Raw genomic sequence first — 24,154 nt, forward strand, 5'->3', positions numbered from 1 at the left:
GGCATGTAGACTGTACGATGATGACACGGAAGCTTCGGCGGCAGGCAGCGTCACACGTTGCGCAACGTCACCACACTGTCAGAAAAAAGGGTACGGTTGGGGTCCATTTGTGCCACTTAGGGTACAAATGGCGAAGTTGTACCCTCAGTGGGTCATAGTTGCACCTTAGGGTACTAAAATGTACCATTTAGGAATAAAAAGGGTACAAAAAGGTTTCCAACAGTCAGAGGGTCCATATTTGGACCATATAATCTCCAAACAAAGGTACAATTACTTGTGTAAGCAGTTTCTTAATATTATTGTCTCTGGGTCACAAAACTTAGTTTTAACAATATTTCAGGCGATAATACATATGTATAATCTTTACATCTGCACTCATTTAGTGAAGATAGCGCTTTAAAAAAAAAGTCAAATTCGGAAATACCAGCGGGCGGCAGTGCTCGTTCACCTGTTGAGCACAGCCTGATCTTGGCCACTCCTATTGTTTGCTGCTGGCCTTGATTTATCTGTGTCTGGCGGTCAAAAATTACATTTTATTTGTTTTGGATATCTCTAACCAACAGTCTGGTCTCATGAATCTATTATTTGTTTATTTTATACATATTAAGTCTCGTATTATTGTTGTTATTATTATTTTTGGGCAGACGTAAAATGTATAGGTAAATGTATAAAATGTATAAAATGTATATTTTTTTTATTTTATATATTTTTTTAACTGGAATTTGTTTTTGTCTGTACTTACTGTTACACGAAACAGAATAATGAAGTGGTTTTAATATTGCTTTAACCAGTTTAAAAAAAAATACGTTACTCAACGTCGAATTTGTGTTGTCCAATGGGGTTGAAGTTGAACACCGCGAGGCGCCGTGATTATGCACGCTAACAAATTTGGGACGACGCGACGGTTACTCGACATAATGGCGGTCTCACTTCAGTCACTATCCACGGAGGATATTCTTCAGAAATAAGAAGCTGGAATACAGGTCACCGAAGATGAAGCACAGAAATTCAGAGGTAAGTTTAGTTTTAAGTACTGTGAAAATTCGTTGGTTGGTTCTCTTCCGAGTTCTGTTGACTTAGTGAGGCGACCAACCTGACGCAATGAGGGGAACATTAAATACTGGCCTGACAAAACAAACTTATTGATTTTTATGTTTAGTTTGTTGTTTTTATTATTAAACCATAGCTTAATATATAACTTTTAGTGTAACTTATACGCAACGACGTCCGTCACGTAACGCCACAGTGTTGTACAGCCACAATGTTGTAGTTAACGTTAAACCTAACATTAATTGACTCATAGACTTAGAAATTTAGTTTCCAGCATGTTCTTATTCCCGTGCTCTTGTTCACTTGGGACGCGAGTGAGCACCTGGTATGATTTGACGCATCACGCATGTATTTCATGTGTCTGAATTTAAGTTACATAATAAAGCTTTTAACGTAAGTCAGGTGCGTGCCACTGGGCAAAGTGGGTCGGCTTGCTGTTAAACACATAACAAGAAACGTATAACAATACTGTGTTTTTTTATTACTCTGCCAAGTTGTTCAGAAGTTTTTGTTAACAGTAGCCGAACACGAATTCACACACTGGGTGTATTCGCGCTGCGGAGACCGTCAGATGTATTAACTGTCTGTTACCTCAAAACTAAAATCGAGTGTAGACTGCTCTGTATGCTTTTTAATTACTCTTGCAGTATTTGATGTCATTCACAAGCAGTTCAAATGCATTACTTTATAATACACAGACTTAGGGGTGGGTGATAAACCGGTAGATATGATAAACCAGTAGAAATTTTTCAACCGGTAGAGATTTTGGACTATCGGAAAATTAAATAAATGTTTAAAGGCATTGATTTTATTGTTGCTGTTATATCATTGCTCATGCTGACCACTCTTTCCTTTTTACAGAGAATGAGGTTGATGGTGAAACAATAGATTGTGGCCTTACAGAGAACATGGTTTCATACTTATTTGAAGGCTTCTTTATAAAACAGGCTAAGTTTAACAAATTTGCACGTGAGATGAAGGAGGTGGTGACAATAACTTAAGAACCAGTGCCGGCAGAGAACTATCAAGATACTTCATCTACTGAAATGTAAGTAGTACTGAGTATTGTGTATCTTATTTGCACCCCCCCCCCTTAAGTGCTTAAATGATGTATATATTTTTTTGATGGCCAATGCTGATATCTTAAAAGCAGGGTGTCTTTCTATATTTATTTTCCATAAATTTTATGTGCTTGTATATCATTTACATTTCAGAAATTGGTGGATTTGGTTTATGCGTGTTTAAAAAGTAACATGTCAAAATCTCTTTGTTGAATTCCCTGTGGCCAGTTGCATAAACATAGTTGTAAAGTTAAAGGTGCAGTATGTAATTTTTAGAAGGATCTCTTGAAAGAAATGAAAAATAATACACAAAACTATATTATCAGTGGTGTATAAAGACCTTTTATAATGAACCGTTATGTTTTTATAAAATTGGAATGAGACGTTTTTATCTACATACATCGAGGGTCCTCCTACATGGAGGTCGCCATTTTGTGCCACCGTGTTTCTACAGAAGCCCTTAATGGACAAATATTTTTACTAAGTTATCTGTGATGATGAAATGTTTGTCTGGTGGTGGCTATCGTAGCTACTTCATGCATTTTAAAAGCGAGGGTTGGGCAGTGGACTGAGCCGTTGGTTGCAATTCGCAACTTCACCACTAGATGCCGCTAAAATTTACACACTGCACCTTTAAGACTGTATTTTAAGAACTAGTCTGATCAACTAGCTTAGACCAGTCTACCTTTTTATGTAACATTCTTAAAACAGTTATGTTCAGTCTTGAAGAAAAATACATGACTAAATACATGACAAGTCTGTTATGCAGCTGACCAATGATCTATATAATTTTCCCCCTCATGTGTTAGCACACTTGGCACCAATCCCTCAAACGGAAATTTAAAGCTGAACGTGCACCTCTGGTCCATGATGAGGTGAGAAAAAGTAAGGACAAGTTTGGGTGCATAAGACTGAGGCCCACTGAACAATCTTCACCAGCGTGTCACAGATCTACTTATGGGGTAAGTGAATTCATTTGTAGTTCAAGTTTATTAGTCAAGGGCCACAAATATTTGACATAGGGTATGGGTATATATTGTGGTTAGGGCTGCACGATAAATCGCATGCCATACCACGCGCATCACGTCAGCAATGCCGGTTCTTTGATTAGTATTAAATCGCCAACAGCTGCTTTCAGATGGCGCGACATTAACTGCACAGAGCCGTAGTTCCCTGACAAGCTGGGCCATATCGCATACATATCGCAGGTGATAATGCGAATTGCCCCGATTGTCAGTGAACTACGGCTCTGTGCAGTTAAAGCTGCTCCAAAGTCCGTGATAATGCGAATTGCCCCGATTGTCAGTGAACTACGGCTCTGTGCAGTTAAAGCTGCTCCATCTGAAAACAGCTGATGGCGATTTAATACTAATCAAGGAACCGGCATTACTGAGGAGATGCGCGTGACAAACACATGCGATTTATCGTGCAGCCCTAATTGTGGTATGAAAAACTAAAGAAATTTTCACCTCAATCTTTCTAAATGTCATTGGAGATAAAATTTTGTCTGTGAGTGCATTTTCTTAACCATTTTCTTTTTAATCATAAAAATGTATAGGTTGGTGTGGTTTGAAGTAAAATTTGTATTTCTTCTATTATTATAATTATGCACATTTTATTTGGTTTTAACAGGAGATTGTTGTCAATGGTAAGGATGCATCCTCTATTCAGGGTCATGTAAATGTTAATGATAATGGAAAATATGAAAATATTAAAATTTGAATTTATTTTCAAATTGTATGTTCATGTAAACTTTCTCTTTCTTTTAATTTTCAGTTGTGTGATGAAGTTGACAGAATGCATTCAGCTTAAGCCAGCGCTTCAGGGAGGGCTTTACCAGTCTTGTGCCAAAGGTGCTTCACTTCCCAAAATCTACAAAGCAAGAGTTGAGATGTTTGCAGATCTACCAGGTACAGACCAATTTTGTTAATTTGTAATGTGTTATGCTCATCAAGGCTAAATATTATTTTCAAATAGGGTTGGGAATTAAATTTTTTTTGCAATTTGATACTTTTGTTTGTGGTTTCGGTTTTGATTTGCTTTTAATTCAGTCCAATATAAAATTATAAAATTAGCATTCTGTATTTGCTTTCTGAAGAATAATTTAATACATTTTTACAATAGATGCGGACTTTCGTGCGACTCTCACATCCTTAAAAGAAAGCAGAGAGATTCGTCACACTGGGAGAGGTATGGTACAGTTTGTTAAACTTGTAATGCTCTGATTGATACATTCTGTTCTGATAAATGGTGCATTTTTTTTACTAATAGATGTTTAACCTTTTTATCTTACAGTGTGATGCTGATACTCCATACCGAACTATACAGTTGGTTGAAACTGACTGGAAAACGGCTTTCTCCAAGAGGGTTCAAGTTCTTGTCAAAGTGGATCAGGTGGAGGTGTGTCAGGGAATGGGAGTTGAAGAAGGGATGCAGTAATTGCAGCTTTCAGTGCTTACTATGTTTTCAACTTGGCTTATCCACCCTGCATGACGAATACACTGACCTTCTTGCAGCATGCCATAGCCAAGATCATTAAGGTGGGTGGCAAGCCCCTTACAACAACTGACACCCGAATGATCAATATCCTGTGCTGAACATACCACAACATTATTCATGCACAAGGTGCAGAAGAAAAAAAAGAAGGCCTTGCCTAGATGGTATTAAACAGACTATTCACGGCGTATAATTACCAGTGGTGTATGATTCACACTTTCATGCATACACAATCAAAGTTGACCCTGAGTGGAGTTTTATAAAACCAGGGCAAGAGATGGACTTCAGGCCCTTGACACATACTCTCTTGATGATAAAATGTTTGTGATCCTCAAGAATATTTAAGAAGTTCAAATGAATTGTGTAGTACATGTGTAGTTGTGTGAAATGTGTGGTGGTGATAAAATGTTTTTTTATTTTTTAAATTTAAGAGTATAAAGTTAATGAATTGTGTACTGTTGTGGAAAAAACAGCTGCTTTGTGATTTTAAGGAAAGAAAATTTGAGACTTAGTACTGTTTTGAAGTACTGTTTACTTTAATGTTATGTTTTATATAAAAAAACGAAATGACATGTTGTACTTCTTTTGAAAAAAAGCTTAACATGTGATGCTTGCTGTTTAAAACTGTATATTTAAAAGTGTATTAACTTTTGATCCTGCTATGAGACATTTGTAATACAGTGCTTAATGTTCATATGAAAAAATGTGAGGATTTTTAAAAATATTTAATAAATGTAATAGAACAGCATTTTGGCCTTTTTAATGTGCTGTACAGTCTAGAGTACAAATTTGCCATTGTAAGGTACAAAAGGCTTGTCACTGGGGCAGTACCCTTAAAAGCACAATTTTGCACCTTTTATGAAGGTACATTATGGTACCATTGGAGTACAGGGTACAATTTAGTCACCAAAGGTACATTTTTGTCATTGAAAGGTACAATCAGCAAGGGTACTTATATGTACCTATGGTAAAGGGTACAATGAGTGTACCTTTGAGGGTACTGCCCCAGTGACAAGCCATTGTACCCCAAAAGGTACAAATTTGACACCTTTTTTCTGACAGTGCAGCATGCGCTCGTGGTAAACAAATACCGGCGCGCAGGTCGTAGCAGCAAACACACTGTGCAGTGATCATGCCGAATTTCTGACACTGTCAGAAAACTATCGTAGGCTATCTTTGGACGCAAGACCGGGAAAACGTCCATCTTTGAACCTCTCTCATTGTACGACAAAGGACCACCGATGAAGAGCCACGATCACAGAAATCGCGACGATTGTTTCACGATGGCAATCTTTCGTCTGGGACAGCCAATAATCATGCAGTGTATCCCGGGCTTAAGTGCTATAATTGGCTCCCCAGTGCTTCTATCAAGATAGAAAATGTGAAAAAGATCAACCCATTAACTTAGTTTTGGTAAACCATTCTCTGGAAGACTGTGAAAAAATAGATCATTGAAATTTGGCTCCCCTTGTGATGTCAGAAGAGGATCTTATTATAATAACACCCCTTAATCTGCACTATCCAACCACGGCACTGCCATTTAGTGCAGAGATTTGCATTAAATATGACACCCAAAATGGCATATTGTTGCTCACACCTACAAAGTGGCAATTTTAACAGGTTATAATAAATTATCTTTGGGGTATTTTGAGCTAAAACTGCACATATGTACTCTGCTGACACCAAAGATTTATTTGACATCTTAAAAAAGTCCCCTTTAATACAAAATACCAAAAGCCTTGACTGATTTCAGAGCAGCAGCTGCTGAAAAATTTCCATTTATGCTATAAACACACAGCCCTTCTTCATATGAATTAGACGAATATCACTGATCTAACTTAGGTGTCCAGGGATTCTGCTACAGAAAACGAAAGCTAACATCGCAGGCTAATTCAATCAAGAAGCTGTGATTTAATCTAAAGCTTCAACAAAATAAGGTTTAAGCCACTAAATGAAACAGAGGAGATGGATCTATCTCCCAGGCACATCTCTTTGGTTAGCGACCAATTATATTTGAAAGGTCTGTGACACGGGTGAAAAACAACCAAGGCCTGGACAGATATAAATTGTCAAACCAAAAAAAACAAGAGACTATGAGATCATTTTCTTATGTGTTGTACTGACTCGATTTAAGGCTCATTCTCCAAAAAGATGCAGTATTTTAAAAAATACCTTTGACTGTCTTACGTATTTTTGCATATTGAGCTATAACTGAAGAACGTTTTTGAATACATAAAAAAATAGTTTTTAAAGCAAAAATGCGATATAAACACTAGATGCCTACATGTAATGGGCATTATAAAATGATTCTCACTTATATAGTTATATCTCAAACCTCTAAATGTAATTCATGTATGAGACAAATGCACCACATTTTCCACATGGTTCAATTTTGATCTCATGGTTTTTAACTGTGATCTCTGACTGAAGACTCGTGTCTGATAAATGAATTGATTTGTCGGCAGTGCTGTGCAACCTGCTGTGACTGTAATAGCACAGAGGACTTTAAGACCAAACAAAGAAAAAAGATGAGAAACAAAACAGATTTCTCATTACTGGCTGCCGAAGCTAAAAAATATAGCTGCACAATATACACCAAAATAGCGAAAATGTTCATACAGCAATATGCATATCACAATGGTATGCAATAAGTGAATGACTTTAATCATTCAAAACGTTATGTATATGTATGTATACATGTAATCAAAGCTTTAGGTTGATGCAGACAGCAGAGAGACTAGTGAGAGTTTTTTGATTGTGAAACATGATTATATAACATGATTATATCACTTTTATTTTAAAGGTGCTGTGTGTAAATTTTAGTGCCATCTAGCAGTGAGATCAACAGCTCAGTCCACCACTTACATAGAGAAGCTATGGTAGCCACCACAGAACAAACAAGTCATCGTCTAAGACAATGTGGTGACAAAACTCTGTAGTTTGTCCATTTAGGGCTACTGTAGAAACATGGCGATGCAAAATGGTGACTTCCATGTAAGGGGACCCACACTGTATGTAAATAAAAACTACTCTTTCTAAGATAATAAAAACATACAAGTTCAAAATGTAATGCTGAGTTTACCCCAGCCGCGGTAGAGGCTTGAAGCGCTAGTGATTTCAATGTTAAGTCAATGTGAAGACTCGTTGACGCGCTTCTGGAGGTCTCGCGGCGCGAATGAGGTGTTTGATGCGACGCGGAAGACACAATTCCGCCTCATTTGCGCGTCTAGTTCGCGCGAATTCAGCGTCTGGCGCGGTAAGCACGTTAAGCACGAATGCATTTTTTTTTCACGAATGGTGCTTTTTGTGCTTACGCCTGAGTTGAAAAATTAGAACTTTGGCGGAATTTCGCGCCTCTGACGCGCGTCAAATGCTTGCTTTTTCCGCGCGTCTAGATGCATTCAAACTGTTCAAGCTGCAAACTACGCGCGGTAGACGCGATTTTGACGCCCCAAACACGGTTGCTGTAAACACAGCATAAGGTTTTTATACACCACTGATAACATAGTTATGTATATTTTTTGCATTTTTGCCAAAAATCCTTATAAAAAAATTACACAGTGCACCTTTAAATATATTTTAATATAATTGTAATAGATTTTACAAACAAAGTATTATCGCTAGGGCTGTCAAAATGATTAGACAATCCGCTTACCCGTTCACATACCCCGATAGCATTTATATATATAAATATATATGTATCTCTCTCAGGGGGTTTTCTCCTCCTAGGAGCTTTCCCCCTGGACTAGCCAGGATGGTTTTTCTCCTAGGTTTTTTTTCATCTACTGGAGAGTTCGCCACCTTTGGCTTAACTTAATACTTTACTGTACACGTTACACTATTATTACACCCGCTTTCTATGCTTTTCGTACATTTAATAATGTAAAGCTGCTTTGAAACAATTGTGAAAAGCGCAATATAAATAAAATTGAATTGAATTAAATAATTGTCTCATCGCGATTGTTTGACCTCATCGCGATGATTTCCGATCACCGCAATGATTGCACATCTCTCTAAAAAACACAAGGGGGAGCCTACATTTAAAGTAACGCTGCAAAACTTTGATAAGCAGTATGACCTGCCACGTAAAACATACATTTCCAAAACAGCCATTCCTAATTTAGGGAAGATGCTATTCTTAAGGATCTGTAAGGAATATATTTTTTTGCAGCTACTACAGACATGTGATCCAGTACTAATATGCCTTAGTAGGATTGGCTACTATTTAAAGCATGTTCTGGTATTATTTCTATACATTTTTAGACACTTTATTGTGTTTATTTCTTATGAAGAATCTTCGGTTTTTAAAAGATATAATTATAAAATAATTACTTTTAAATAGTGCTGCCTCACGACTAGTCACGACTAATCGTTTGCAAAACAAAAGTTCCTGTTTACACAATACATGTGGGTGTATTGTGCATAATAACTATGTATAAATACACACATACACATGCATGTATATAATTAAGAACTATTTGCATGTGTATATACAAGTTTATATTTATATATAATCTATATTATATAAAAATATAAATATTTATTATATACTTTTTTTCCTTAAAATCATACATGTATGTGTGTGTATTTATAGAAACATAACTATTATACACAGCACACACACACACACACCATGTAAACAAAAATTCCATTCTGCAAACGATCAGTCGCGACAATTCGTGAGGCAGCACTACTTTTAAATATGTGTTATGTTTATTAATATTTACTGCCAGGTAAACCTTGCAAAATATTGAATTTTTAAATAATCATGTAAAAATTATTTCATAAACAAAGAAAAAAATGTATGAGAATTAAATGTCAAAGCAATAAAATAGACAACTAATTGTCATAATCGTCAAAGCCCTAAACAGGCAATTAACCGTCATAATCATCACAATTCATTAGACAATTAACCGTCAGCCAAATTTCATAACCGTGACAGGCCTAATTATCGCATCACATACTGTAAAACATATTATTTAGCATGTTATAGAATATCGCATTTGGCTTCAATTTCATGCAGCCCTACTAAAAAACTCAAATTTATAGCAACTACAGTATGTGCTATGTAGTATATGCAGAAATACATGGATTATAATTAGAGTTTATAGGTAAAAGATTAGGTTATAGAGTACACATAGTAAGACAGAAAACAGTCAGTGTCATACACATGCTTGTTTATTTCAGCATGTATCTGTCTTACATTGTATGATAAGGACGTTTTCTGAAATGTGAAATCGTGCTCAAGCTATAGATTGTGTCTTAGGAAGAAGTTTAAGCGTAAATTAAGCTCTTAACATTTTCACATGTAAACATACACCTACTAACATACTTAGACAAACCAATTCTTACTAATTTCATATCAACTACCGTAGGCCCTGAAGTTTGACAGTCGTGTTTAAGATCCGAGCAGGATGAAATCCAGGCTGAATCTACATATGACACAAAAATGTCCTTGGACAACTTGGATTAAATGTGCCAAATTATCCTTCAGAAATGTTGGAATGATCAATTGTTCACCTTCAGAACAAACATGTTGTTGGCAGTAAGGATGAACAGTCTTTCATTACTGGCCCTGAAACCGAGCACAGGGTTATTGGTGTCCAGGTTGGCTACCTGTTGCTTGGCAACCTGTCCGACCTGTTGGCCCCGTTTCCGGTTAAAGAGTACCGTGTCGACAGGCGAGGGCTGACGGTAGATGAAGACTCGTCTGAGGCACTCGCCCAGAGCAGAGTATGAGAAGTTGGGGGCACAGGTCGCAAACTTTTTGTCACGTTTTGATGCTTGAACATAGCCTGAACGGAAAGATTGAACAAATTAACATCATTAGATGAACTGTGTGCAGAGACTGAATTATTAATCTACACCATTGAGAGGTATGAATAAAAAACTCATTACATTTACATTTATGCATTTGGCAGATGCTTTTATGCAAAGCGACTTACAGTGCATTACCTGGGGATCGAATGGCATTTGCTTCAAAATGAATGCAAGATGGCATGGTAATTCAAATAACAAATCTACTTGGGAGTTTAGCATTTAGGAAGTGAGAAGGCCCGGTTTCACAGACAAGGCTGAGATTAAGCCAGAGTTACGGCATTTAAGCAGCTTTTATATAAAAACATTACTAATATTCATCTTTAAACAAAATAATTAGCTAATATGTTTAAAGGAACAGTATGTAAGAAATGTATATAAATTAATCATAAAATGGCCCTGATATGTCACCAGATATTAAGAAATCATTTTCATTGCAAATACTTGTATCACTCACAACAGTGGTCTGACCAGGATATTGTCATTTAAAAAGTTGCAGAGTTGCAGGCCTGATGTTTATGTTGTCATTTTGTGTATTGGCCACCAGTTGTGTGATTGCAGTACCAGTTTTAGCCACAAGTTGTGTGATTGCAAAACCAATTTTGACCACAATCCTACATACCGTTCCTTTAACTCATTCCCCACCAGCCTTTATTTTTTTTTAAAAAGTTGCCCGCCAGCATTTTTTGTGATTTTCGCAATATATATATATATATATATATATATATATTTTTTTTTAATATATAAACATACAAATATATCAAATGAAAGATCAGACCCTCTGCTTTCAAACAAACAACAAACAAACAAAACGGGAAAAAAACGTTTTATCTTATCTATATTTTTTGCCTGCTTATAAACTCTTAAATATGGGTATTTTTCTTTAGAAATATTTTCTTTAGCAAAAAGCTGTAATAATTGCATTTTTGTGAAGGAATTTTGTTAGAGATCCCATTCAGAATGATTATCAAAACATACACAGAGTTTAAAATTAGTAAATAATATTTTTAATAATAACTCGTCAATGGCAGGGAATTAACATGCATTATAATCTGGGACTAAGCCTTATGCTGCGTTCACACCAGCTGCGGTAGAGGCATCAAGCGTGAGTGATTTCAATGTTAAGTCAATGTAAAGACGTGTTGACGCGCGTATGAAGGTCTCGCTTCGCGAATAAGGCGTTTAGCGTGGCGCGGTAGATGCGATTCCGCCTCGTTTGCGCGAATGGTGCAAATTGAGCGATGCTGCGGGCTACGCGCGAGTTGAAAAATTTAAATTTTGGCTAAAAAACACACCGCCTTAACCAATCAGGAGCTTGCTCTAGTAGTAACGTGATTACAGGAAGTGAGCAGAGTCACAGAAGCCCCTTCCATGACACGGATTTCTGCGTGAATGTTTCGAATTACTAAAATTTCACACGCGGCTTTCACTCACAAATGAAGCAAATAAACTCAAAATGTTTAAGCGTCCAACTACGCACAGTAGACGCGAATTTGACGCCTCTGGTGATAACCCACAGTAAGGCCTGTCTGAGAAACCGGGACTCAATGTAATAAGAATAAACTGGAATCTGCAGTACATTTGTTAAGATTCAAACTGAAGCAATGGGCGTATAAGGAAGCCTCAGGCGGTTAACAACTATTCATAGCTACATTTACAGCTTTAATTTCATTGCACTTACAAACATTTGGCCTTACCGAGTGCATTAAACGTAGCAACGTGTTCCCATATATCATTGTCCTGGTTGGGCCGTGGCTGCCACAGCAGGGCATCGACGTCATGCCGCAAGCAAAAAGCCGGCATCTCAGAAGGATCAGTGTGAACTGAGAAAAGAAACTGGTTGCTTCCGAGGTTCACCTGAAAGTTAAGAAAAAACATATGGATGATACAATAATTAAAAAAATGAAATATGTCACTTTATACCTAAAAGGTACATAATAATACCTTTAAAGCACATATTGGTACCTTATAGATACATATCTGTACCCTACTGGTACATATTAGGACTTTCTTAAAGGGTACCATCCCAAATGACAGCTTTTTTGACAGCATTTTTTCTGACAGTGTACATTCGTGGGTTGTGAGCGAGGGGCTACCTTCCGATCTCTCTGATGAAGCCAATACGGAAGTGAATTAAATTTTTGCAATTCATCGACTGGCTGCTAGAAGCTGGCTCCAAAAGCGAGTCAATTCCCATAGACCCAAATGTTAAAATGGCAATCTTTACAGTAGAAAATAATATGTTTACCGCCTGGTACAAAAAGTGTTTTTGGTCTGTATAGCTAATTTTGCCCTTCATGACAACTGTGAGGGGGGGGTGATTTTTTTTGTAACTCATCGGTTTAAATTATATTAAGCCTTAGGGCTCTATCTTACACCCGGCGCAATGCAGCGCAATGCGCGACGCAAGTGTCTTTCGCTAGTTTCCACCCTAATTTTCACGTTTGGCGCCGCGTTGTTTAAATAGCAAATGCATTTGCGCCCCCTTTGCGCCCATGGGCGTTCTGGTCTGAAAAACGAGGTGTGTTCAGGCGCATTCTTGGCGCGTTGCTATTTTGAGGCAACTAAAATAGACTACGCCATTGACCAACAAAAACCTGGTCTAAAGTCTAAAGTCAATGGCGCAATATGTTTTATGTTATTTAAAGAGCGCATTAGTAATATGCGCCTATAAACGGGAGGACAACGCGGGTTTGCTTATCACAAAGTACATAAATGCGCAGCAGCACAAAAATGCTTTTAAATATGAAAGATTAAAGGATTGAATTTAAGAGATTATTATTGAGTCTCTTGGACATATTTATAAATGAGGACTAATTATGAGACGTTAGAAGGCGCAAAGAGCTGCTTTACCTGCAGCCTGATAAGTAAATAAATGCTTTGCTTTAAACAAATGCGTCTGTTTTTAAATGTTTTTTTTAATGCTACCTCACGGATTTATTGTATATGATGTAGCTGTGGATATGGCGAGATGAGAAACATTTGTAAGTAATGCTTAAAAAAACTCTTTGCTAAAAAAACACAGCTGTCCAAAGTGCTGAAACGTGAGGAGAGCCGTTTGTAATTTCTTTATCTACTGTTTGTTACAAATAAAGTATTTTTAGAGTACAAACCTTATCTTACATACTTGTAAATTATTTTTTGATGATATTGGATAGCCATACATTTAAAGCAATTACAAGCCTGCTTTTTACTTCCATGACTAAAAGAAAACGGGTTTTAAAGGTTTTAATAAAAAAATAACAATTTCAATATAAGGGAAAAACAACACAATTATTTAACATTAATCTTAAACTGGGGATCTTCTACCTCCGCTTAGTTTTTCAGTTTACAAAGTCCGTCATCTAAATAGGGATTAGACATAGCGCCAGCGCAACTTGCTTTTAAAGGGAATGAGAGCTGTGACTCTCATTGGTTTACTGCATGTTACGCCCAAAATACTCCCATTACAATAGGACCTACCCTTTTCGACCATGCGCTCGGCGCAAAAACGATTTTTCCCGTCGTTAAATTAGCAAAAGTGGATTCGGACACGCCCATTTAGACGTTGCGCTGTGCGCTTTAGACAATGCGCTTAGATCGTTAAAATAGGGCCCTTAAAGTTCTGCATAATTAAGGGCATGGCCACTTGAGTGACGGGTAAACAGCCACTGCTGTCACTAGAGTCGAGCTAGGCGGGCGTGGTTTCAGTAACCAGCCACCTCAGCTTCACCAAAGTCCCACCTCTATACCCATTTTCGGATATCCGCGAGTGATGTGAGGGCAGGCACCACCTACTATTGGCTTAAAAAACGATCTTCAGAAGCCTATGGGTGACGTCACAGACACTACATCCATCTTTTTTACAGTATATGGTTGTGAGTCAAGAATGCATATGAACGGATTCAGAATTTTATAATATTCCATCACTAGCAGAAAATAAGAAAAATCCACATGCACATTATCATCAAATACCCTATTAAGATCTGAGATGACAACAAGTTTGAATCGTCATAAGAGACTCAAGCAGCAGCTGCACGCAAACCAAACTTGATCGTCACATACGTGACGTAACATTTCTCGCCTATTGTGAATCACCATCCGGTTCAATGCCAAAAATGATGTGTGTTTGTGAATGCTAGCTGCCAACATCCCCTTAAAAATGCCATGTACCAAACGCCTGCTGCTTTGCTCACCGATGAGTCGAATTGTATATTAAATTCAGAGCAATCTGGATTGGGCCGTTGACCATTTCACACACTCAGATTCCTGTTAAATTGTCAGCGCTGTTTAAAAAGGTCCCTACATGTACCATTAGGTACGGATATGTATACATTTGGTACCAATATGTACCTATGCTAATATGAAGTCTTTAAATACAAAGGTGTATTTTTTGGAAGGGTAGGTATATATATTGACCATTTTTTTTCTGACAGTGTGCATTAAATAGTCTCAGATGCATTATGCAGATCTATTATGATTTAAAAGATTAACAGTTTTGAATAGATGCATGCAAACGTGTGTGAGATATTTTAAAAACCGCACAACATTAATCCCTCACTAGGTTTTTGCTCACTAGGTTTTTCGTACAGCGCTTGTACGTGTAAGTTACATCATAAATGGCTTGTTAAAAAGTTTTTCAAAGACAATTACGGTACATGCTGTCTTCACCTATTTTCACTGCATGACCCAACATACTCAAGCACAAAGCCAATTTCAAGCCACTGTAATTATGAGGACATTGTGAAATGTGTCCCTGTATTGTTCATGAAAGAGTGAATGTAACTGACCTCAATGGTCTGTTCGCTCATGCCGCCAACAGCGGAGTGAAGAGGAGGAGTGCGGATAATGTAACACATCTCAAAATAAAGACCCTTAAAATCCATTTAATTATCCAGGCACATTGGCAACCCTTCTGTCTTTTAGTGAGAGGTTGAATGCTTATGCCTCCGCGAATAGAGACTGTGCTGGTTGAAAATGTCTTTCACATCGCGGCACAGTTTAATTCATGAACACCAGGCATGGGTACGGCTAAAACTGTGTAACCTGAAATTAACTTTGTATTGCACCTTTGATCCCATTGCTTTCCCTGACAAATCTTTTTTTTGCCTTAAATATTTTTTCGAGCCTAATTCATGTAATTTCTTACGAAGTGAATCTAACTCAGCCCCAAACCCTGCCCTAAGTTGCTTCAGATAATGTTACGTAAATTTCATCTTAAGCACGATTATTTATTTTATTTTTAAAATGAGCTTCTGGAAAAACCTTACTGACCCTCAAGACCCTCATCCCACACTTTAGTTAAGTCTAAATTCAAGGACCTTTCAAGGACTTTCCAGGTCCAATACCCTCAAATTCAAGGACTAAATGTGGGGCACGTTTTAAGTGAGAGCAAGGTTCCCTTTTAAGATAAATTGTTACAGTTCCCTTTCGAGGGAACTTGCGCTGGGTCACTGCGTTGACACTTTGGGGACGCCTCCAAGGGTAAGTGTGTCTGAATGTGTATATCAAATTCAACCAATTGGGAAGCTTAACGACAAAGACAGGAAGAATATCACTATTTGAAATATAGCCAAAGACGGCATTACAGGGACGCAGGAAGTATGGCAAGGGAGGCGCAGCGTCTCGTTCCCTTCTCAGGGAACAACAGTTACATACGTAACCAGAGACATTTTCATGTGTCAAACACAACACGTATGCAAAAAATCATTTTGGTATGAATCAACATTCGCATACAGAAGATATAAGCATTTAAAGCGAACAGTTCAGCACGCAAACAAAATTTTTTTAATGATATTATCCTACACTACACAGGGAATAATATGGATTTTTTTCTTGCATAAAATAGATTCAAGCACTTTCAATGAAAATTTACAAAACTTTCCAGGGCCTTGAATTTTTTCCCCCAGATTCACAAACTTTTAAGGATTTCAAGGACCCGTGGGAACCCTGACTTGTGCACATCTAAACATACATAAAGGTATATTTAACATTAAATGGTTTGAACTGCCTGTTCTTCACATCACAAGAGATGGTAAGCTAGACACGTTCACAGGACTCATGAGGCGGCGGCAAGGGCCACTTACACAAATCTCATCCTGAGCCACATAAATTCGAGTGACGATCCTAAAATAGAGGTTAATCTTTCAATTATACGTAGGTGAAACTACAAGTATAACCTGTGAACACTATGTTACTTCAGATCTCTGATGACAAATATTAAAATAACCACTGTTTCTTCACAAACATGCTGTCTGATGATGCACTTTGCTGCTGTCAACCGATGCCGAGGAGCTCTTGTGATACAAATCATTCAAATATACAGTAAATGTCAACGCTCTTATTCGTTTGTGAAGTCTCAAGCGTGAGTCTCAGAAGAGAAGTACCGCTCTTTAGCAGAGGAGAAAGGAATCTGAAGTTCCTTCAGGTCCGCTCCGGCGCCCAGCTGAGGGACACAAACATGCAATCAAAAACCTGTGAAGAGGTCGACATGGGACCGGCTCTCCTCGGAGTTTGGAAGGAGGAGGCTTTGAAACCGTGAGCGTGTGCTCTTAGTAAAGGTCAAAGTGTTTCGCTGCATCAATGTAAGTGATTTACAGAAGAGAGTAAATGGGGGGTGAGGGCCTGGTGTCTGCGTGGAATTTTATTCAATGGTGAAGTGTCTGAAAGCCTTCACAAAATGTGCGGCACATACAACCAAATGTAAAATCCAACATAACAGCTTTAGGAATTTAATATATATAAAAAAAAAACAGAAATGTATTTTTGTGGACATTTGTACAATAGGATAAAATTATCTCCATATAATTAACGCATCCTCATGCTTTCCTAGATGTATATGACAGGGTTCCCAAACCTTAGTTAACTTCAAATTCAAGGACCTTTCAAGGACTTTCCAGGTCCAATACCCTCAAATTTATGTGGGGACACATTTCAAGTAAGAGCAAGATTCATCGTGTTACCTTTAAAGGTACATTGTTACAGTTCCCTTTCCAGGGAACTCGTGCTGCGTCACTGCGGTGACACTTTGGGGACGCTTCCAGTGGTAAATGCGTCTGAATGTGTATATCAAATTCAACCAATAGTGAGGCTTAATGACAAAGACAGGGGGACGCGGGAGCCAGGAAGTATATCGCTATCTGAAATACTGCCAAAGACGGCGTTACAGGGACGCAGGAATCAAGGCAAGGGAGACGCAGCGTCTCGTCCCCTTCTCAGGGAACAACAGTTACATACGTAACCTGAGACTTTTCATGTGTCAAACACAAATTAACTATGCAAAAAAGCATTTTGGTATGAATCAACATTCACATAGAGAAAATATAAGCATTTAAAGCAAACAGTTTAGCACGTGTGCTTAAAAGGCAAGAAATTTTATGATATTACACTAAACACAAAATAATATGGATTTTTTTCCAGAAAACATCTTGCATAAAATAGATTCAAGCACTTTTAATGACCTGTATCTATGTATGTATATTTTCAAAAACTTTACAGGACCTTGAATTATTTCACCCAGATTCACAAATCTTCAAGGATTTCAAGGACCCGTGGGAACCCTGATATGACTTTCTTTCTTTCTTCAGTTGAACAAAATTTATTCTACAATTTTTTTTTTTTAATTATTCATTCAATTCCATTTTAAATGTAATTTATGTCTGCTAAAGAGAAACAATATAAACTAATATGTTTAGCTTTCTTAGTGCTTGAAATGTGAAAACTATTTCTCACATATTACAGACTGTATATCTGCGGCATGAAATAGCTTCATAAATCTACAACTGCCATGTAAGTCGCCATAATATTATTGACTTCAGACCGCTCCCTCATTTAAGGGTCCAAGAGATGCAGTCGACGATGACTAGAGAACTTAAAGTTTTAAGGGGACCATTTAAAAAAGCATATGGAATTTTAACACAACAAGAGCACAAATTTTGAATCCCTAATGGGAACCTGGAAAATAACAGCAAGATAATGGTTGGGTTACGTAGGTCAGTACTACAGTGATGGTGGTATAAAAGAATAAGTATTTCAAAAAAAAAAAATCCTCCTGGAGTAGCGGTTTAACAAGCCATTGAGCAGCCCACTTTCCCTCTTTCATGCTAATTGCCACGCTACCTGCTATTTTCATGTCTATTGCCTTACCACGTGTGTGGGCTTCAGAGTGGTACCATCAAAGCGCATCAACGTGGAGCCATCCTCTGGAAACATGTCACAGTCCTCCAGTTCCTGAGTGTTGCAAGGGGGCTTTTCCTTCTCTGGGTCTGGATTCTACAGGGTCAAAACAAGCAGAAAGACGATAAACATGTTGCACGATCCTAATTTATAAAGAAATATAAGAAAAAAACATAGAGATACTGACCAGGTCTTCAGCAGTGAGATAGGAAAGTCTCTGTTGGAGCTGTGATTTTTGTTCATCGTTCATTAAATACTCTCCTCGCCGGTCACCCAGAATAAATTCAGACCACAGCGGACCCTCGCTTCGCTTTTGGAGACTGACTTCTAAACTGCACACATAAAAATGATTTGGGATAAACACGATTATACAATATGCTTCACAGATAGGGCAGCACAATATATCAGAATTATTGAAATATCACATAGTTAAATATTTAGCAAGGACATATCATGAAAATCTGACTTTTTTCATGTTTAAGTGCTATAATTGGGTCCCCAGTGCTTCTATCAACCTAGAAAATGTGAAAAAGATCAACCCAGTTACTTAGTTTTAGTAAACCATTTTCTACAAACATGTGAAAAAATAGGTCATTGAAATTCGGCTCCCCTTGTGATGTCAGAAGGGGTTAATACCGCCCCTTAATCTGCACTATCCAACCACTGCACTGCCATTTAGTGCAGAGATCAGCTCATTTGCATTTTAGAGGACACACCCAAAATTGGCACATTATTGCTCACACCTACAAAGTGTCAATTTTAACGTGCTATAATAAATTATTTATATGGTATTTTGAGCCAAATCTTTACATACATACTCTGGGGACACCAAAGATTTATTTGACATCTTAAAAAGGTCTTAAAATGTCCCCTTTAAATAGAAATATAATAAATAACTGAATTATTTAAAGTATATTAAATATAGTTTGAATGGTTTTACAAGCGCAAAGCATTGTCGTATGGTATTCTGAATAGTGTATATTAAGAAATACAGACAACATATGCATATCACACATTTCATTTAATACCGTGCAGCTCCATTTAATGATGTATTTAAAAAACAAACAAATAATTATCTATTACACAGCTGACTGAAAAAATGATACTGCTTTATGTTGTTGACAATTCTCGTATAAGTGAGAAGCTTAATCAAAATTAATTCGGTCTTTCTCTCTGTACTCTGCCTAGAAGTACCATTAAAATGAACATTTCCAATTCATTTAATGCATCTGAGAACAACAATTTCTTTTACATAACCCATTAAACTGTACATGCCTCATAATGAGAATCACCATACAAATGAAGGTCACTATACATATGCAAATAACAGCAACAGTGACCGTAAGACAACAGACAGAAAACAAACACAGACACTTGAAACAGAACACAGACGGAGCCCAGCTCCGGCACTTCACATTATAAGAGGGGTCATCAGGGGCCTCTTATTAAAATCTGGGAATCGGAAGGACAATGCGCGTCTCAAACGAAGAACCCGAGTAAGCGGGATGCAAGATGTTTTTCAGGAAGTGGAAATTCAAATCAGGTGGACCACTAATGTTTCTGAGAAACGGTTTAGAGAAACTTTCTCTTGTTAACACGTGCCACGAATGTGTGGGCAGGCACGACGACAACTGACGCCTTTTGTCATATGCACACAACAGCGTGGGTGTTTGTTCTTCAAACGCATGAACTCAGAGTTTGCCAAAAGCCTTTTGTGCATATACACAATACACCCTTTGCCAAGATATAAAAGGGATGTTTATTAAAGATTTATGTGGCAAATTATGTAAAATTTTGGCATTAAAGTATCCAAGAACTACTAGCACAGTGTTAGATATTTTGTTTACATGTGAACTTAGATTATCCTAAATGTATTTTAAAGTGCACCTATTTCATTGTTAAAAAACATTATTTTGTGTAGTTGGTATATTCTGATACGCAAGTATGGTGGCACAAAATAAAACGGGGCTTTTTTAAAGGGACAATAAGTAGGATTTACCCCCATTTAGTGGTGAAATTGTATTTTGCATTCAAACGAATAGTGCTCTCTAGCGCCTCACTTTTCCAGATGCAGCGTTATGTAATCACTGATCTCCTTGTCCGTTTCAGCTAGTTCACGTGTTCTGAATAAAAACGCATTGTGGAAACGCGTCGGTAGGCAAGTGCTTTTTGTCCATCTCTGCTATTATATTTTCTCAATATGGCGTAACGAGATGGAAGCCTCCTTGGACTTACCTGTTCAATGTAAGTAAAGAGAAGAAATTCGGGGCTTACAAAGAAAAGTCAGGTCACTGGCAGAGGTCATTTAACACCAACAAGGACATATTTATGAATAAAGACTTTGAATTTGATTAATAAAACACTTAAAACTTCTACTTAACTACCTACTTACTGTCCCTTTAAGCGAATAAAAATGAGAACTAATAGCCCCGTTTGCAGCACTTCGACCTCGGCACGGAGTAACATCATCACTTCTGACTTCGGAAGTTTGAGCAAGAGGGGGACAGGGTTCCCACACCTTAGTTAACTTCAAATTCAAGGACCTTTCAAGGGCTTTCCAGGTCCAATACCCTCAAATTAAGGACTAAATGTGGGGACACATTTCAAGTGAGAGCAAGGTTACATTGTGTTACCTTTAAAGATACACTGTTACAGTTCCCTTTCGAGGGAACTCACGCTGAGTCACTGCGGTGACAGTTTGGGGACGCCTTCAAGGGTAAGTGCGTCTGAATGTGTATATCAAATTCAACCAATGGTGAGGCTTAACAACAAAGACAGGGTGAGGCGGGAGCCAGGAAGTATATCGCAATCTGAAATATTGCCAAAGATGGCGTTACAGAGATGCAGGAAGTATGGCAAGGGAGACGCAGCGCCTCGTTCCTTTCTCAGGGAACAACAGTTACATGCGTAACCCGAGACGTTTTCATGTGTCAAACACAACTATGCAAAAAAGCATTTTGGTATGAATCAACATTCGCATACAGAAGATTTAAGCATTTAAAGTGAACAGTTTAGCATGTGTGCTTAAAAAGTCTAGAATTTTATGATATTATCCTACACACCACAGGGAATAATATGGATTTTTTTTCAAGAAAACTTCTTGCACTAAATAAATTCAAGCACTTTCAATGTACTTTCCTGTATCTATGTATGTATATTTTCAAAAACTTCCCAGGACCTTGAATTTTTCCTCCCAGTTTCATAAACTTTCACAAAAGATTTCAAGGACACGTGGGAACCCTAAGTTTTTAAATAGGGAAAAAATTGAAGTGTTCGGCGGCTTCTAAATTCATCCCTGTTTGGATCCTAAGGAATGAATGGGGCTAGGCTAAATGCTAACACATTCACAATGTGCTGTACAAAGATTAAGTGCACGCATTGAAAATAGATAGGTATGTATTCATTTGTTTAAATTGAGGCAAGAACATAGTATAATATTGAATAAAAATGTGGTGTTTTCCTTTAAGGTAAAGACTATAGTCACATTGTTTAATGACCTATAGCTGTGAAAATGACATATTGTGGCTTTACCTTCAATATAGTTTAAACAATATCAAAATTTTTGGGTAGGGATTCAGCAATGATTTTGTGCTTTTATAACGATTTGAACTTTTCATAAAACTTGCATACCTCTTATCATCTTTAATTGTCCAGGTGCTTGCCTCTGGATCTACAGGTGCGAACAGCTGCCCATCTAGCAGGGGTGCATAATCCCCCACTCCAACACGCAGGCAGTCCACGGTGAGTTTGAAGCGGATGTCATCTTTGGTGGTGCCTTCAGGCAAACGTACGCACACGGTCACGTCTTCCTCTGTTTGCTGCCAGAAGTAGATGGGATCTGAACAATACAAAGATAGGACAAGTATTTAAAACAGACGCTTTTGGCTAAATTCAAAAATTAAATAAAAAACAGATGTCTGGTAGACCTTTGCTTTAATTTATGAAAAGGTACTGTAAGAAAAATCTGAAAGTGTAAGAGGGTAGACAGACACAGATCTGAATAATAGATTATGCTAATACTAATTATACCGATAACAACTGTTTAAAACAAGCCTGGAAGGATTCAGCCAAGCTGTGTTACGTGAAACAGACTTCTGTTCTGTTGAATTATGATTGTGATCTAGGGGTGTAATAAGAAGTGATGAGTTCTGTGACTGCTGGGTCACAGTGTCTTTAAAGCGAAGGATGACAAATTAAACCTGTATGAATGTGACAACCCGTGTAATTGTGTGTCTTTATTTGGCATCAGGAGACCTTTGTGCCCCCTTACTGATATGTACCAGTTAGGAACATAATCAAACAATGTCAGGGACAAAAATGCGATTCTGGATGCACAGGAAATCAAATTTGATCTGGTGACCCCACCAAACGTCCCTCCATGCAGACACATCCCGAATTAAATTAACACTAGTCAAAGCATCAGATATTAAAAACTAACCTATTATACATCTTTTAACAAGATGTAATATCAGTTTCAGGTGTGCCCATCATGTTTTACCTCAAAATACCCCACAGCTCATTTATTATAGCATGTCAAAAATGCCCTTATTTGGGTGGGAGCAAAAACCTGCTCCTTTTGTGTCTGTACCTTTATATGCACTCCTCATTCCCTTACCAAAAGAGACAGTGAGCGCTTTTAGTTAAAATAGATCTGATTCCTGTGAATACAGTCTGAGACAATAGTATCTCACTATTGAGATATGGCAGACAGCGTACTGTCTCACTGAGGGTGGAAACTATGGTAATGCAGGACTGTCAGTCAGTTGCTGTGGGTGGGGCTCTATCAGTGTGACATCACATTATGTGTATCACACACTGCCAACACACATTCAGGTCCAAACATCTTGTAAAAGTGGGTTACGCAGGTGCACTTTAATTCAGAATTGATTAACCTTGATTAATGTGTTAATTGATTAAAATTAACATGTGTTATACACAGAACGTGGCTGTGTGATACACATAAAATCAGTTATTAACTCTTTCCCCGCCAGCGTTTTTTTTTTTTTAAAGTTGCCAGCCAGCGGCAGCATTTTTCATGATTTTCACAAAAGTTTAATGCCTTTAAATATATAAACGTAAAATATATAAAATGAAAAAACAGACCCTCTGCTTTCAAAAAAAGTTTTATCCTACCATCATTAGTTCTCTTTCTATTACCTCTCAAATATGGATCGTTTTTTTCAAAAACAAAAAATTTTGAGCAAAAATCTAAAATAATTCAATTTTGATGAAGGACTATTGATAAAGATCAGATGCAGAGCGATCTTTAAAACACACCGAGTTCTTTCTCTTTCATGTGAGGTGTACTTACGGGTTGTAGAGAAGTTGTGGAAGAGCACCACCTGGTGGATAATAGCGGTATTGCGGATAGATGGAAATAGTCATCATTGGCAGGAAAAGAGTTCAACTCTAACAGTAATGCGTCTTATGCAGGGTTTAAACCAGACGCGGTAGACGCGGCAAGCTCAAGTGATTTACATGTTAAGTCAATGCAAAGACGCGATTAGGCATCCTGCGGCGCACTACACGCGGCGCGAAGTTCAGATTTTTCTACTCGCGCGTTTCCCGTGGTAACG

General features: G+C 37.7%; 1 protein-coding gene and 1 long non-coding RNA gene across 3 annotated transcripts in view; one reads left to right on the top strand and one right to left on the bottom strand.

Moving 5' to 3' along the window:
* The first annotated feature begins 688 nt into the window (after positions 1-688).
* On the top strand, positions 689-5,355 carry LOC129438738 (uncharacterized). 2 transcript variants are annotated; one of them, XR_012359754.1, is made up of 6 exons: positions 689-1,014; positions 1,912-2,098; positions 2,921-3,073; positions 3,744-3,759; positions 3,888-4,301; positions 4,407-5,355. It is a non-coding gene; the product is annotated as an uncharacterized lncRNA (long non-coding RNA). The 2 variants fall into 2 exon arrangements; XR_012359753.1 differs by lacking the exon at positions 3,744-3,759 and having other exon boundaries at positions 693-1,014.
* Positions 5,356-9,767: 4,412 nt separating this feature from the next.
* Positions 9,768-24,154, bottom strand: part of nudcd1 (NudC domain containing 1) — a 28,392-nt gene continuing 14,005 nt past the window's right edge. Inside the window, exons 6-10 of the mRNA XM_055220395.2 lie at positions 22,209-22,416; positions 18,766-18,910; positions 18,549-18,674; positions 12,122-12,281; positions 9,768-10,402 (exon numbers count right to left, since the gene is read on the bottom strand). Of these exons, the coding sequence (XP_055076370.2) occupies positions 10,116-10,402; positions 12,122-12,281; positions 18,549-18,674; positions 18,766-18,910; positions 22,209-22,416 (926 nt within the window). The 3' untranslated portion in view covers positions 9,768-10,115. The remainder of the gene's footprint in view (positions 10,403-12,121; positions 12,282-18,548; positions 18,675-18,765; positions 18,911-22,208; positions 22,417-24,154) is intronic.

Source organism: Misgurnus anguillicaudatus, chromosome 20 (genome assembly GCF_027580225.2).
Source record: "Misgurnus anguillicaudatus chromosome 20, ASM2758022v2, whole genome shotgun sequence".
Taxonomy (NCBI): domain Eukaryota; kingdom Metazoa; phylum Chordata; class Actinopteri; order Cypriniformes; family Cobitidae; genus Misgurnus; species Misgurnus anguillicaudatus.